Below are 15,151 nucleotides of genomic sequence, written 5' to 3' on the forward strand. Positions count from 1 at the left end.
CATACTAAAATTTTTGCTGAGTCTTAAACATAATTTTGTGCTTTCTCTGTGATAGCCAGCAGAGGGCTTAACCGTGTGTTTATTGCAAGTAAGATGAGCATTAGAGCTTAAAATTTATTTATCTGAAATTTTTATTTTCAGATAGCTAAATCTGTCCTCTTTTTCTCACTTATATAATATATATATTTTTTCAATAATCCACTTTAGAAAAATTCAGGAAAGATCTAGTTGCTCTGCCATAAAACCTCAGTAAGCGAAATCAAGAAATTATGTGGTTGAATCTATTTGGGCGTCATGATGTATTTTCAATATCTAAAAATATCAAGATACTACATCTTCATAAATTAAATTTGATCTATTAAAACATTATTTAACATTTTTACTGTGAAGTTTTTGCTGCATTCAGATATTTCTGGAGCTCTGCTTTCATTTTTAATTTAGTAGGATTGCTACTTATTGGTCAACTTCTGTGTCTCTTTAAGTGATGGGCAGTCCTCAGCAATACCTGTAGCCAGCATGGAGTTTGCAGCCATTTGTCTAAGAAATGCCTTGCTGCTACTGCCAGAAGATCAACAGGAGCCCAAGCAGGAAAATGGATCTAAAACTAGTAATCAGCTGGGGGGAAATACAGAAAACACTGAAAGCACTGAAGCATGCAGGTAACCAGAATTGAATATAAACCTTTCTTTTTGTCCAGAGTAACTCTATACCCACAGTCTGTGTCTGCTTACCTTGTTTGGCCAGCAGAGAAATAGAACATATTTGTAAATTCTCTTAACACTGCTGGCCTGTTCAAGGAAATTGTTTAGCTGCTTGTTGTTTAATTTAAGAATGAAATACTGAGTTGATTCCTCCTGTCCCTAACAACTTTTATTAAATTAGACAGTGAAATTATTTTTTCCCTTGGCCATCTTTTTTACTGTGCTGCAAATGTTACGTTTTCCCACACCCTCCTGCTGTGCATGTTGGTGTTTCTCTAATTGTAAGTGAAGTTTCACATGTTACAGTGAATTTGTGTGTGTGCACACGTGTGCTGTGTATTTGATTCAATATATGTATGAATGTCTGGAAACTCAGTCGTAAACATTTCCCCGTGATCAGATTTGACATTCATCAGCCCTAGTATGCTTTTTTGTGTTTGCATTAAAATGGGAAACTAGATTTAGAAAGTAAGTAGGAAAGCAGCATGGAGTTATTGCTTAATAAATTATATTTTGCAGAAAAGAATTTAAGAAAAATCTTTTTTGTCAATAAAGTTTCAGAAAAAGTAATTTGTAGACAGTGTATGTTAAAGGAAGGTGGTTTAATTTATTGCATCACCTCATATATTCTGGACTTTCAGAATAAGAGTAACATTTGATCATAGTCTGCACTTCCATTAAAGACCATTTTGAGGGGAAATGTTACAATAACTCATCTGGAAAAAGTGTCTGTGGTAGAACTTAAGAGAGTAATGAAAAAACATACTGGTTTTGTCAGACCTGAGTACAGATAAATGTTAAGAAGATAAGATCCATTTGTCACAAGGTAGGATTTACTGCACACATACTGTGTTGTGTAGGCACAAGGTGCATCCTCATATTCTGAGATTGTCTGCAGACAGACTGTGGCTGGGGGTCAGTGGCTGTTACTGTTACAGCAATATTTGAAAGCTGTTCTCTATAATCCTGTTTTTCCAATTACAGTCTATCTTGTCAAGTGACCAAATGATTTATAAAAGTCAAAGGGGGGAGGGGGTGGTTGTGGGTTTTAATTTTGTTTGGTTGTTAGTGTTGTAGGTTTTCGTTTCTTTTTCTCTTTACTGAGGTTGGAAGTTCTCTGGAAAGTGTATATGCAGCCTGTTGAGATGAAGCTTCTCTGGTTTAAATGGGACTTCAATTTTAAGCTCTTGGGGTTCACTAAAGGTCAATGATGAAAACAAAAGGGTGGCCCTTACTAATACAAGACCTCCTTTTTTGTTTTCTGTTGGGGTGGTTTTTGTTTATTTTTGTAGGAGTGAGGAAAGGAAAACATGCCCTGTATGGGAAGATCCTTTGCTACCTTCTGCTTTCAAAACCAGATGCTTCTTCAGCTGAAAAAAAGCTAAAGAAAGGACTCCCTCATATCTCCCAGTAGTCATTGCCAATTTCAAAATATCCAACAAAGGAGGCTGTTCTTGAATTTCTATGTCACATTCTGAAAGGTTCTCTAAGGATTTGTTCCTTCTGACAAGGGAACCTCTGTGAGAGAACAGTAAAACATACAAGGCATTTGAAGAAAATCACACTAATTGAACAGGATGGTTTTAAAGCAAATCCCACTAATTGAGCAAGCTGACTCTTAAGGCAGATTCTTCTCTTATTCACAAGAATACAGCGAATACTTTTAGTGGTTAAGGGTATTTTTTAAAACTAATTTCTGGTAAAGGCACAAAGGATATACTCTACAGCAGTATTGAGTATGGATTTTCTTGGAGTTTTCTGTTGTGTGTTTTGAAAGTTGGAGTAATCTTACCTATTTGTAATAGATGGACATGAAACTCATAAATTAAGTTCTTGTTAAGTGGACAGATTCAGTTTCAATTCTGAATTTTCTTTAAAATCTTTTTCTAGACCTTGGTCTTTCTGCCAAGACACAGCCATTAGCCGTCTCTTCAATTCTCATTCCAGAGGAGGTTCTTTCAGCTTATGGAGGGTGAAGTTTCATACTTCTTATATAGAATGAATACTCCCCAAGTGCTCCCCCCAAAAAACCAAGGTGTAATTTTAAGAAAGTGGAATTTTATTTGAAAAAAGGAGAAGAGAAGGAAAAAAAGAGGAGGCATTTCATAATAAAGGGTAGCTAGAAGTCTAAAGAAAGCTGTAGCACTTTGTAGGTTATCTTTCTAGAATATTTATGTAACTAGTTTTTAAGATGTCTAGAGAGAAAACTAGTTTACTGCATTTCTTACAGGCAAAAGAAGAAAAGCTACAAATGCAGCAAATTCTGTGTCCCTCCAGTTAAAAATGCTTATCCTACACTGAACTTCAAAAATAGCTCAAGGCTGTGAAGAATGGTGTGGGTTGTTTGGTCTGTCAGTCAAATCCTTTCCAGCAAGTGTCCCAGTTCTTCCTTCTCAAATAGAATGGTTAGGATAAGAGCATGTGCCTCAATCTCTGCATAACTTCTATTCCCTCTCTTTTAGGATGCAGAATTTTTTATGTTCTTTTAAATGGAGTGAATAAATACACTGAGAATTTTTAAAATGCTGATTATAATAATACACTGTTTTTATTCTAGCAATAAAAGTCATGAAGGGGATAAATTCATTGCAGCTCCTCCTTCTTCGCCTTTGAAGAAACAGGAATTGGAGAATTTAAGGCAAGTAAATAATATAAAATATCCACCATTAAACAAGCCTCTTCCTTAATTGTGATTCCCAGGTGCGTTTTTTTTAGGCACATGCAATGTTGAATTGTAGCTGGTAATCTTTTTTTTTCAAATGTGTGTGCTTCCTGTCTTCTGGGCTTTGAATTCTGAACAAATAGAAATCATCCAGAATTTCAGCTTAGGTAGATCAGTCTGTTTGATCCCAGTATTGGAAGTTTGACTTTACTGGGCAAAGCTGAAAATATCAAGTCCCATAAGGACAAATCTAAAAACCTGAGAATGGCTGTTGACATTGGTGGAGGAGGATGGAAATTACTGTATGGACCTTTTCCCTTGAAAGCCATGATAAGGCTAGTTTGGAATTCAGTCCCCACATTATATGTTTGTTGGATGGGAAAAAAATGAAAGTGGAAAGCAGCATAGCTGCTTTTACCAATGAGAATGGTGTTCATTTCAGCAGGAATAAATCCAGTTTGTGTAAAATAGAAAGCAGAAATGCCTCTGTCCAGGAATTTGACTTTTTCACAATGGAAAAACAGGTAAAAATTTCACTGTAGATTTCTTATGTGTTCTCAAAGATCCTTAAACTGATTGTTCAGGAGTCTGAATGTTCTCCAGACAGAATAACTCACATATGTGTAAATATGTTATCCTGTTATCTGGAGCCTCTTTACTTTTCCCTAGCAAAATTACCATTTACTGGCAATGTTCATTATTTCAGGTGGCTTCCAGCCTGTTGAAGATCTCTTACCATAAAGCTGGCACCTGTTTAGAAAAAAGCAATCTGTTTTAAGTTTCCATTATGGAAGCAAAGCATACAGTAATTTCCCACTTGAACTCTTAGGTAAACATTCTGTTTCAGCCTAACCCCAGGTAACCTACATTTTATAATGACCAGCTTAACCTTTCCTTTGCTGCACTACATGTAGCAAATCTTCTTGTACTCATTTAAAAGCACTTCAGGAGGAATCTATGAGGCAACGTCGATTATTTATTCTGAAGTGGTACAAGAGTGTGCTACTTGAAATAGAACATGCTGGATTAAAAACAGTGATGTGGGTTGCTTGTGGGTTTTGTGGGTTTTTTCTCCTCCTGGCTGTTGGAAATGTGGCTGCCACATGTCAGAATTACACGGTGTCACTTTGTGATTTTTTTTTTTTTTATACATAGTCTTATCTTTCACAATCAGCTGTTGTTATCTACTGATGAAATCTGACAACATGTCAGGAAAAACGTAGCAGTTCAGCAAGAAGTGAGCTGCTTCTGGTAAAGAGCTTCATATAAGGAAAGGAAAAGCATTGATTATTAATATTTTTTTCACTACATGCCTTGTTTTAATCTAGAGAACTACACATTCCTAGAAAGTGATTCTGCTGAAACTGTTTCTAAGCTTCTGAAGATGTGAATAGTAAAATACATCACACTCAAATAGTAGTCTTGTATATATGTATTGTAAATAGTAAATTCCTGTAGCCTTGCTCACTAAGGAGCAAAGTGAGAAATTTGAAATTCTTGTTAAGTCAGGGAAAATGAAGAAAAAAATTGTGGATGTTGTCAAGGATTATCCTAAGGAATTAGGTATCTCTTCAGGTTTTTTTCTGGTGAGTCTGAATTGCTTCTCTATTGCTTCTAGAACTGGAAAGGGACTGTGAATGCTTTTTTGGTTGATTTTATACAGTTGTACATCCTTGTAAGAGTTCAAAATGCCTGACTTACCTTTGCCCCTAAACCATTTTTAAAAGCTAAAAATATCATCTAGAAAAGGTATACATGCCCTACATATTGCTTGATACTTCTGCACAAATTAATTGAGTGGACTATTTTCATAATAAGCAGTAATTCAATTACAAGGTTTTAAAAGCAACAAGCAGAAGTCTGAGGACACCAGTCATTGCTAAGAATTTATACATTGGCAGTAAAACTCCAGCTTTTTCTTCTGAGTTTCTTATAAACAATTTTTGCTGCTTCTCATCCTTGGACAAGCCAATTCCCCTGCTCTGTATGTTCCACATATCGCAACCACCTAACATTGTTTGGATACATCAAGAGAAAAGTTCTGGTAGACCACAGTGCTAGATTTGGAAAATTCTGTGGATTTTATGGTAAAAGTTGAGATAGACAGCAACAGACCTTGTTGTAGTCTTTCTCCCCAGATTGAAGGTCTTGGTGTGAGAACCTTAATTTTCCTCCTCAAAGAGATAAAGGAATAATTTGATCATTTGTTTTCTCCACACTTACCCAGTTTTGCCCCAGTTATCCATTTAAAGGTTGCAGTGGTTTGTTTGGCCCTGTCATGATACTAGAAGCTTACAGTGATCATCACCCATAGCTGTTTCACTCTCTTCTTCCTTACTCTTAGCCACTGTGTAGTTCTTCCCTATCTCCCTTTTGCAGGTACTGATTTTCCCCATGGAGTAAGCACAGTCTGCATTCTGTATTTCTTAATATTTTTTATTGTTGACATAAAAAGTAGATAATTTGTACCCATTGTTGAGTTTAGCTATTTGAAATTATTTCAGGTTAGTGACGTTCTCTTAATGGTTTAGAAGTGTCATTTTTGATGACTTCATACTAAGTTTTGAAGAACTGGATTTCCTCTGGCTTGCCATTTCCCTCAGAAATAAGGCAAGTCAGATGTGGAGTTTGGGTTCCATAAACTTACAGTCTGTGTGGGCTGACAAATCCTGTTACCTAGACCTACACAAGAGGCTGTTTGACATAATCTGGCAGTTTAAAAAAACATTTTTCTTTTTCCTAGTGCAAAGGCAGTTTTATTTCGGGCATGCGGAGGCTCGGTGATGCTGGAAGTCTGCCGTGCTCAAAGGCGACCTGTGGAGTTTTGTCAGAATCCTGACCGGGGTGAAAAACTAGTTTGTCTTTTCCCTTGTGGTGCAATTCTTCTGCTCTGCTTGGCTGTCAGCTCTCCTGAGTGTTTGGTTCAGCCAACTCAATAATGGATCCAAGTGCAAGAACACAACTGCAGGGGAGGAGACCTGAATGCTTTCCACTTTAGATGGCTGTTGCTGAAGGCTTTTGCCAGCTCTTATGTGGCCCAAACAGTGACTGGTGCTTAGAGTAGAGGAGTAGGTTTCATCCTGTTGTGTGATTAGAGTGTGTATTGTGTTTGAATTTACGCTTGCAGAAATAAAAATAGGCTTAAAAAAAGTTGTGGGAAATACAAGACACATTGGTGGGAAGGGCAGTAGCAACCAACTCTGCAGGCCCTGACTTGTGTCCACGGGTATTTTGCTGGTGACAGCGTCTCTGCTGATTTAAAAGCTGTACTTCCTTGAGGCAGAGACAAAAAGAGGTTAGTTAGAAGCAGGCTGTTATTACAGAGATTTTGTTTCCCCATTCCATCCCCCTCCCCAGTCACAACCTTTCAGAAATATTTTAGGTTTGGGACTTGAGCTGGGGAAGCTTTCCTCTCCCTCTCTCAAGCTTTTGTATGTGTTCAGATTTGATGTGACATCTGGGCACGGTGGAGAGGAAGTGGGGGGTAGGGGGAAACACTGGAGAAGTTTCTTATCCTGCTTGTGCATAATTAAGGAGCATGCCTCCTGGGAAAGGGGAATAAAGGCACCCCAGGTCCTGCCATGAATTACATGACTTACTGCTGGACCGAAAGTGGGCTTGACAGTTGCCAGAAGGTTGGCGCAATAATAGCCCGCCTACCAGCGGGAGAGCCGACGGCTCTCCTCCCATCGCTCCCGACGTGAGACCCCACTCAGAGCATCCACTTGTCCTCCCTGGAGAAGAACAGAGTCCTGCTCACAGCAGGGTGTCCTGGGCAGAGGCTTGTGCCCTGAGGACAAGGCAGCCTGCGCTGAATGATGTTTTACCAAGTGGAAAATATCCCCAAGAACGGTGTTTGGAGAGAGGGCAGTTATTACAAAGTGTGAAGCTTGGCCTAATGATGGCGTCCTGATGTGGGGTTATTGTTTGAAGATGGAAAATGTGAGTAGTTCAGATTTCATTAAATGAACTGCCAGAGATTTTCTGGTTTTGGAAAGATAAGCAAGTCTGTGATGGCAACAAAATGCCATGGTTCAATTAGAGTCTTGGCACTGGGTTACAGCCCTCAACTGAACACAAAATTGGAAATGCCAAATTCTCCAGCATTTGTCTCCCTGTATGCAGACATTGTACAATAGAAGAGTGAATATGTTACAGCTTAATTGATAGCTACTGTGTGTCTTACAGCAGTCTAGAAATCTGCTACTCTTCTCTACAACAGAAGGTGAGGGCAGAGGAGTACAAATTAGAGTCCAAGGCAAGACCAGTAACAAGAGTGTGAGAAAGGGAAACTGTCCGTGAGAAAAATGACACATGGTGAAGTCCATATTTTTTTAGTCTGTTACTTATGACGAAAACTGCAAAATTTTACTGAGCACACCATGGTGATCCTTGGTTTATATTGGTAGGACAGTTGAGTCCATAAATAATGAAAACTAACTCCTTTACTTCATAGTTAAAAGAGAAGTCATTATTGAAAGTTTGATTTATTTCTTTAGCACTACACAAGACAGAAAATTTGACAGCTGTATTTGGAATCACGGAATTCTCCATTTAACATACTGGCTCTCTCCCCCTCCCCTTTTTTTTTGTCTATTTCCTTTCCAGGTGCTCAATCCTTGCGTGTAGTGCTTATGTGGCTCTGGCTTTGGGGGATAACCTTATGGCATTGAATCATGCAGACAAACTTCTGCAGCAACCAAAGCTCTCAGGGTCTCTTAAGTAAGTCTGATGAGGTCATTTTTTTCTTTCTCAGCCCCATTTTTTGCTGGAGAGTTCTGAGTTGAAGCTTCCTATGTCTGTAGTTGCTTGCCAAATCTGTGTCTGATGCAAAGAATTGCTTGGCCTGCTCCTGTTCTTGTTAAAGCCCTGACTAAATGTCCATTGATACACAGGAACATGAATTCCCTCCTTTGTGTGTGAATTCCACATAATTTGGAATCAATTGCTGCTTTTGTTGCTGTTTCTCCAGCTCTGGGTCCCATGCAGCAGCAGGACCATCAGGTCTGTGTCGTGATTCACTGTGGGGTTGCACATGCTTGGCACAGCACAAGGGGCAGGGATGTGCAGCTGTGGGTAGCCAACAGCAGCCCAAACCCACACAGCTGAAAGGTTACTTATGAAACTACAGCCTCAGAGGGAAGGGTTTGCTCAATCACTCAGGGTAACACATCTTGTGTGTGCAGGACTGTCACTTCACCTGCTACTGCTGCTTTTATAGGTTCTATTCTTCATTTTCTCTTGTTCACCTCTCATTTGGGACTGTATTTTTGAAGGATATTTGAAGTGCATTCTTTTTCTACCCACCAGTTCTCATACAGCTCTACAAATGCAAAAAATGCAACTTCAGTCCTATCCTTCTGACACTGTGCATTTAATGCACAGGATAAAGTATAGCAGAGGTGTTTACAGTAATAATATAAAACTGGTATGTACTTGTGGAAGGCAAGGTAACTCATGCTTATTTTTATATGCTGGCACCAGGCTCTAAACTGGTCCATGCCAATTAAAGTCTTTGGCTCCTGTTCTTCACACTACTACAGGAGCTCATCCTTTTGCACAGTCATTGTATTAGCAAGATGGTTGAGGAGTTTGCAAGGTAACACATAATTTTGTGTTATTGTTATGTAATGAAGGAAATGATAAATAACAGGTCTTTTGCAAAGACAAAGAGGTGTGTATCTTGGTCCCAGGAAAATAAGTGCTTTATTTTTACTGAATGTAAAATAATGCAACACTTTAAACTGTATTATATCCATATTCTGGCGTGGCTTTTCTTAATTCTCTGAATAAGGCCTCACCAAGGTACTTTCTCTGTAGAATGGCAGCTCCTGTGCATGGATGAATTGTCATTATTTAGGTGTGAAATTTTTTTATAACTTTGGTGCCTAAAAGCAGTAAATGGTAGAACTGGGTATTATGACAATACCTTATGAGCAAGTTAACTCCTGTGCAAGTGTTCCCAGTAATAGTTCCCATGTGCTCACATTAAAGACTGCATTGTTTGTCTCAATAACAAACTGTGGGGATTGCTCTGCTGACATTTGTACCCTGACCCTTTGCTGTTGTAGGTTTCTTGGGCATTTGTATGCAGCAGAAGCTCTCATCTCTCTAGACAGAATATCTGATGCCATCACTCACTTGAACCCCGAGAATGTCACTGATGTTTCCCTTGGGATCTCTTCAAATGAGCAGGATCAAGGTTAATGTATCCACACTTCATTATAACTGGTTATGCTTTCAACTGCCTTCCTACTGTAACTTTGTAGACACAAATATAATGATGATTAAGACATCTTGTTTTAAGACCTTTAGGTTATTTCAGGATGGGGGAGGGTGTTGTTTGTGTTTTTGTTGTTGTGTTTTTATTTTCCTGGCTTCAGTTCCTACTTTGTGTTTGGTGCGTCTTCTCCTTGTTTGTCATTCCTACGAGGTGCTTAATTCTGTAGCATTAATAGGACTGTATATTGTAGTATTCTGACTTGTTTGAAGGAAACTTTTGAAAGCTGCTTTTGTTAAATGTGCTATTATGGTTAAGTTTGGTGTTTATACCATCTCTTCCAGCTTTTTGGTCTTTGAACTAGGCTTTGTCATACCACCAGAGTCTACTTTAGTGAGATATAGGAGTTAATTAGTTAATCTGTCTCTTTGTTGGGAGTGTGTATTCTGTAAGAGAAAAGTATTTCAGAACAATCTGTACAGTGAAGTCTACAGCAGCTCTGATTCCAGTGACATGCCTGCAGTTTAAACTTCAGTATAATCATCTGCAAATCTAAAAGCACAACACCAAAGATAGGAAGTCTTAAATGACATAAACTCTTGAGCAAACTGATCTGCTTTCCCTCTTTAATGTCAGACTGTGAAGAAAGCAGAAAAATTGTATCTTTGTATTATTTTTGTAATAACCTTTAAAAAAGGTCACAGAACATGAAGGGTTTGTTTTTGTTTTTTCTTTGCAGGGTCAGACAAAGGAGAGAATGAGGCAATGGAATCTTGTAAGTACCAGCCACTGAATTCAGCAGAGTACAAGAACTTACTTGGCCAGTTGGAATAAAAATGTAAGAAAAAAAAAGAATTTTTTTTTTTTTTTCATTGCAGCTGGCAAGCAGACACCACAGTGTTACCCCAGTTCGGTCACGTCTGCACGAACAATGATGTTATTTAACCTTGGAAGTGCTTACTGCTTGAGGAGTGAATATGACAAAGCCCGAAAGTGTCTTCATCAGGTATGAAAAACAAATCTCAAGGCAGCTTTAGGGACAAATGTACTTCCTTCAAAGTGCCATTGAGATCACAGCAAATTCTGATGATTTCACAGCCCAGGCTTCTTTGCAGACCCTGCTGAGATGGTGACTTTCTTTTGTCTTTATGAACAAAATAAAGACATTTGTCTTTTCTCTATTGGAATCAAAATTAATTCTAAATTTCGTACTTGTGTAAAAAGTTCAGTACCACTATAAGGCAGCATTTTATTTTCCTTAGGTCATATCAGAACAGTGGAAGATGGCTGGGAAGCCTCTTCACATTTTCTAAGTTTACTTGTTTGTTTGGGGTTTTGTGTGGTCTTTCTAATGGTCTAGTAGTAATTGTTATAATTCAGAGAAGGCTTTCTCCCTAGTCATTTAATAACTCACCATCAGAACTATTATCTTTAGGGCTGTTAGGACAAACTGCATTTCTGCTGGAGGTATGCTCCTTGTCTGCCTCTTGTCCCAAGAATTCTCAAGTACTGCTTTTGAAGTGCTGTCTCCACTTAGCCTGTGTCACATCACTTGGTCTTGCTCATGGCTGGGACCCCTCTCTTTCAGTCATGATGTTTCTCTTTTTGCAGCCACTCCTGTCTGTCAGGAAGACTGCTTGGATGCATTGTTGAGCTACAAACTGAAACAGCAGCTTCCAAATTATTTCACAGTAGTTCTGTGTGTGAACAGATTCAAATCCTATGAGGCTCTCAGCTACTTAAGGCAGCTGTCTGGCTCTTTTTCCTCCTGAGGCTTCTTATGATAGGACAGGTGTCTGTTACAGCCTGGGCTCTGTAACACCTGTGTAAAGCCTAAAGGAGTGCAAGGCCACCCATGGATTTAAAATATAGTGGGGCTCTGCATCTACAATAAATTCATTGACTTCATAGCTGAAAAATGGTTGTATAGGGAAAGCTAATAAACAATCCTTGTTAACTTTGTAATCTGAACTTTGGAGCAGTGGAGGTTACCTTCTTCACCTGTCACCTCACCAGGAAACCACACTAGGCTGGCCCAAGAAATTCAGATCTGTATGAACATAAGCACACAGCAGATGGTCCTGCTAATTAGTGTGAAACAATCTTGCTGTGTTGATAATCTTGCAGTCTCTCTTTGCATGCTTAAACTTGATGGAGTGTATGAGTTTGAAAAAAATCTTGTCTTAGTTGATGGATTGTTGTTTAATTTCATTACCTAAGATGGTTGCAGAAATCTTGTCAAGGGGCACTTTCTTTGTGCTGGATCTTTCTCTTTAACACTTTTTCTCTCCACCATCTTCTTTTTCAATAAGGCTGCTTCACTGATCCACCCCAAAGAGATCCCTCCAGAGGCCATCCTGCTGGCTGTGTATCTTGAATTGCAGAATGGTAAGTTGGGAAATGTTCCACCTAAGTTTGGGACACAAAGGAAGGAGGGCTGTAGCCATCATTCCTACTCTATATGGAGTTGTGCCAGTATTTTGAATGATATGGAAGTGAAGATGCACATACATGGATCCACAGCAGTGCAAAAGGGCCCTGTATGTACATCTTCACTTCCACAGTTTATTGCCCTCCTGTTCTTACACTCCAGACTTCCTAAACATTCACTTCCTGAGCTGAAGTTTTCTATCTTGGTGCAGAAGTCAGCAGTCTTGGATAGGCTCAGTAAAATCCTTGATGAGAGCTTACTCCATTAAAAGGCAACCACAATCCAAGTTTCCCAAAGAAGCTGTGTCAAGGCCTGTGTAGCAAGTATGGCAGCACAGCTTTTAACACTGATAACTCTCTCTTCCACAATGCTTTCTTTTGAAGGTTCACTTTGTTTGTATGAGGGGAAAGCTGTACATAATGGGCAACTGGAAAGGTTGCACTTGGATTCTGCAGTGTGAGCAGACTGTGCAGCTGCTGCTTGAAGCTGTCATGGTTGCAGACCTGTGCCCCTTGGGGGGCACTTCATATCCAAGTGTTGTGAAATGTTCTGTGTGCCTGTTCCCCTTCAGTGATGCTTTATTGCAGGCAGGCAGAGGATTTGAGCATTTGCATTTGAAATTGAGACTTCTGCAAAGCTTTTCTTACAAAGATGTTTCTAAATTGGAATTTTGGAAACCTTTATTTCTGCAACAAAGATGTACAGAGCAGAAGAGAGTAGAAAGTGGGATTTACATCCCTCACCTTCTTTTAAGTCTGTAACTAAAAGAGGCTAAAGACATTTTTTGTTGTATAAATGACAAATGGTGCATCTCTTCTGAAACTAAAACTTCAGAGAAAGAAAAGTACGAGGGAGAAATACTCTCCTCAGAACTCAGTGTCTTTTCTCCTGTAATTTCACAAGTTTAATTTTTAACAAAGAGTAAGTTTTCCATGTATATTGGTGGTTATTTGATGGACCATACATGCACTTTAAAATCAGATTTCTTCTTTTAAAAGCATGTTTTATCCCCTCAACATTCACATTACTGTCTGCAATGTCACAGTGTGAGGGCATTTTGTGTGAGATCTAGCACCTCATTGTGCACCTGGGAGAGAGGAGGTGACCTTTGGGAAATTAGAAGGTGCTTTGGCATGTTCCAGCTCTTGAGGTAAAAGCTTGATGTTTTCAGCTAAGAAGAGGTGGACTCAATCAAAACTGTTTGTTTTTTTTTTCAAATTTCCTGTTGTCTACTGCTCTTCCTATCCATGCCAGCATTTCACTGGAGAGGAAGGACTGCTGGTGTACCTGGCCTGGGCCCAGGGCTGGCTCACAGCTCTGTCCCTGAACAGTAATTCACATGTCATAAAATGGTATTTTGGGTTTTTTAATTGAAACTTGTCTTGTAGGTAACACGCAGCTGGCACTGCAGATCATCAAGAGGAACCAGCTGCTCCCCTCTGTGAAAACACTCTCTGACATGAGGAAAAAGCCTGTTTTCCAGCCAGTCCACTCAATCCAGCCCATTCAGATGCCAGCTTTCACCACTGTTCAAAGGAAGTGAGGGTTGTGCTTTAACCTGCTGCTGCCCTGATCATGGGGGCTTGAATTTTTGTATATTTTTTTAACCTAGGACACCTGAATACCCCAATTGCTGGAGTGTGTTTGTTTATGTAAATTTTTAATAAAAGAGGTAAACCAAAAGATTTGTTTTGTAAAGGTTATTTCATGAATGATGGGAGGTTGGTACCTGCTTTGAATGGGAGTGGCAGTTTATTTACAGGAAAAAAAAAAAGGTTATCCAAGTGTATAATTCAGCTCTTTTTGAAGAGAATGCAGGGGACAGCAGTGAGTGGAGAGAACCATTTACCTGAACTAAAGTCCTGCAGAAAGAGCCATGGAACTGCTGTGTTGGCTGCTGCTTTGACACATATGAGCCATGCTCTTCCTTAGTGAAGAGGGAACCTGTTTCTGTTGGCTTTTTTTTTTTTTTTTTTTTTTTTTTTTTTTTTTTTTTTTTTTTTTTTGTGGTGCTTTGGGTTTTTTCCCCCTCTCCCTGGTTTACCTTTGCCCAACAGAAAGGTGTAGTGGTGCAGGCACAGAGGAAGCATGGGCCTGGCTCTAAGATAAAGGTTGGGTTTGGGGTCTGGCGGGGTTTTTTGGTTGTTGTTTTTGGGGTTGATGTTGGTTTTTGTTTGTTTGTGGGTTTTTTTGGTTTGTTTTCTTGTCTTTTTTTTTTTTTTTTTTTGGGGGGGGGTTTGTTTTTTGTGTGTGTGTATAGGTCTTTTTTTGGGGAGAACAGGGGCTTGGGGGGGTGTGGGGTTTTTTGGGAATTTTTTTTGTTGGTTTTTGGGGGGGTTGTAGCAGTTTTTTAATCTAGTTTCCAGTGTAGAGGAACACCTCTGTCTTTAAAAAGAAAAATCTGCCTTTTACTCAAAGAAGATGGCAGCATAACCAAGGACGCTGTGGTTATTTACTGTGAGCACAGGAGGGGAGGAGCCATTGTGCCTGGAGACCTAATGCAGGCATAAGATAACTGGAGCCCAGCACTCCTTTCCCAGTCCCTCCAGGGCAGTTTTGTGCCATTTCTGCTATCCTGATAATCTCCAGGGTAGAGCTGAGCTACCACCTTATCTCCCTGTGCTGCTGGCATTGTACTTTGCCTCCAGCCAGCACCAGGAAGGTCACTTCTCCCGGCAGCACCTCGAATTTGGGGCCTGCCACTTCTGCTCTCAGTAACGTGAGCGTGAGGGAATGCTGACGAGTCCACGAGAGGAAGGCGGCAGGAAAGCCCTGGGTTTGTATCCTTCATCTTGAAGAAAGCAGCTGACAGAAACAGAACAAGTGTTAAACAATGTGCAAGTTGTGGAGTGAGCACAGGTGTGTCTCCAGCAGAAAGCAGGACAGCAGCAAGCTTGAGACCTGCTCCTCTCTCTGGTGTCAGATACCACCCTGCCCTGTATCCTTTCAGAATACAACCCAGTAGCTGCCTTTTTCAGTAACTTTTCTATCACTGCAGGAGCTGCAATGTACCTTTTGTCCTCAGGTAGGGGCAAACAGTTTAGAAACACTAGGAATAAAAAAAGGTATCAGGAAAAAGTAGGTAGCGATCACCTTTCCAAAGAAGGAAGAAAGGGAGCTGATACATCCTTTAGGTC

At 39.7% G+C, this 15,151-nt stretch overlaps 1 protein-coding gene across 1 annotated transcript in view; it reads left to right on the forward strand.

The window, feature by feature from the left end:
• The window catches only part of CNOT10 (CCR4-NOT transcription complex subunit 10), a 32,348-nt gene extending 18,058 nt beyond the window's left edge, over positions 1-14,290 (forward strand). The window contains exons 12-19 of the mRNA XM_083879233.1: positions 483-659; positions 3,259-3,339; positions 7,972-8,085; positions 9,435-9,565; positions 10,323-10,358; positions 10,462-10,589; positions 11,896-11,971; positions 13,403-14,290. Of these exons, the coding sequence (XP_083735359.1) occupies positions 483-659; positions 3,259-3,339; positions 7,972-8,085; positions 9,435-9,565; positions 10,323-10,358; positions 10,462-10,589; positions 11,896-11,971; positions 13,403-13,557 (898 nt within the window). The 3' untranslated portion in view covers positions 13,558-14,290. The remainder of the gene's footprint in view (positions 1-482; positions 660-3,258; positions 3,340-7,971; positions 8,086-9,434; positions 9,566-10,322; positions 10,359-10,461; positions 10,590-11,895; positions 11,972-13,402) is intronic.
• The last annotated feature ends 861 nt before the right edge of the window (positions 14,291-15,151 follow it).

The sequence above is a fragment of the Zosterops lateralis genome (genome assembly GCF_965231275.1).
Source record: "Zosterops lateralis genome assembly, chromosome: 1".
Lineage (NCBI taxonomy): Eukaryota > Metazoa > Chordata > Aves > Passeriformes > Zosteropidae > Zosterops > Zosterops lateralis.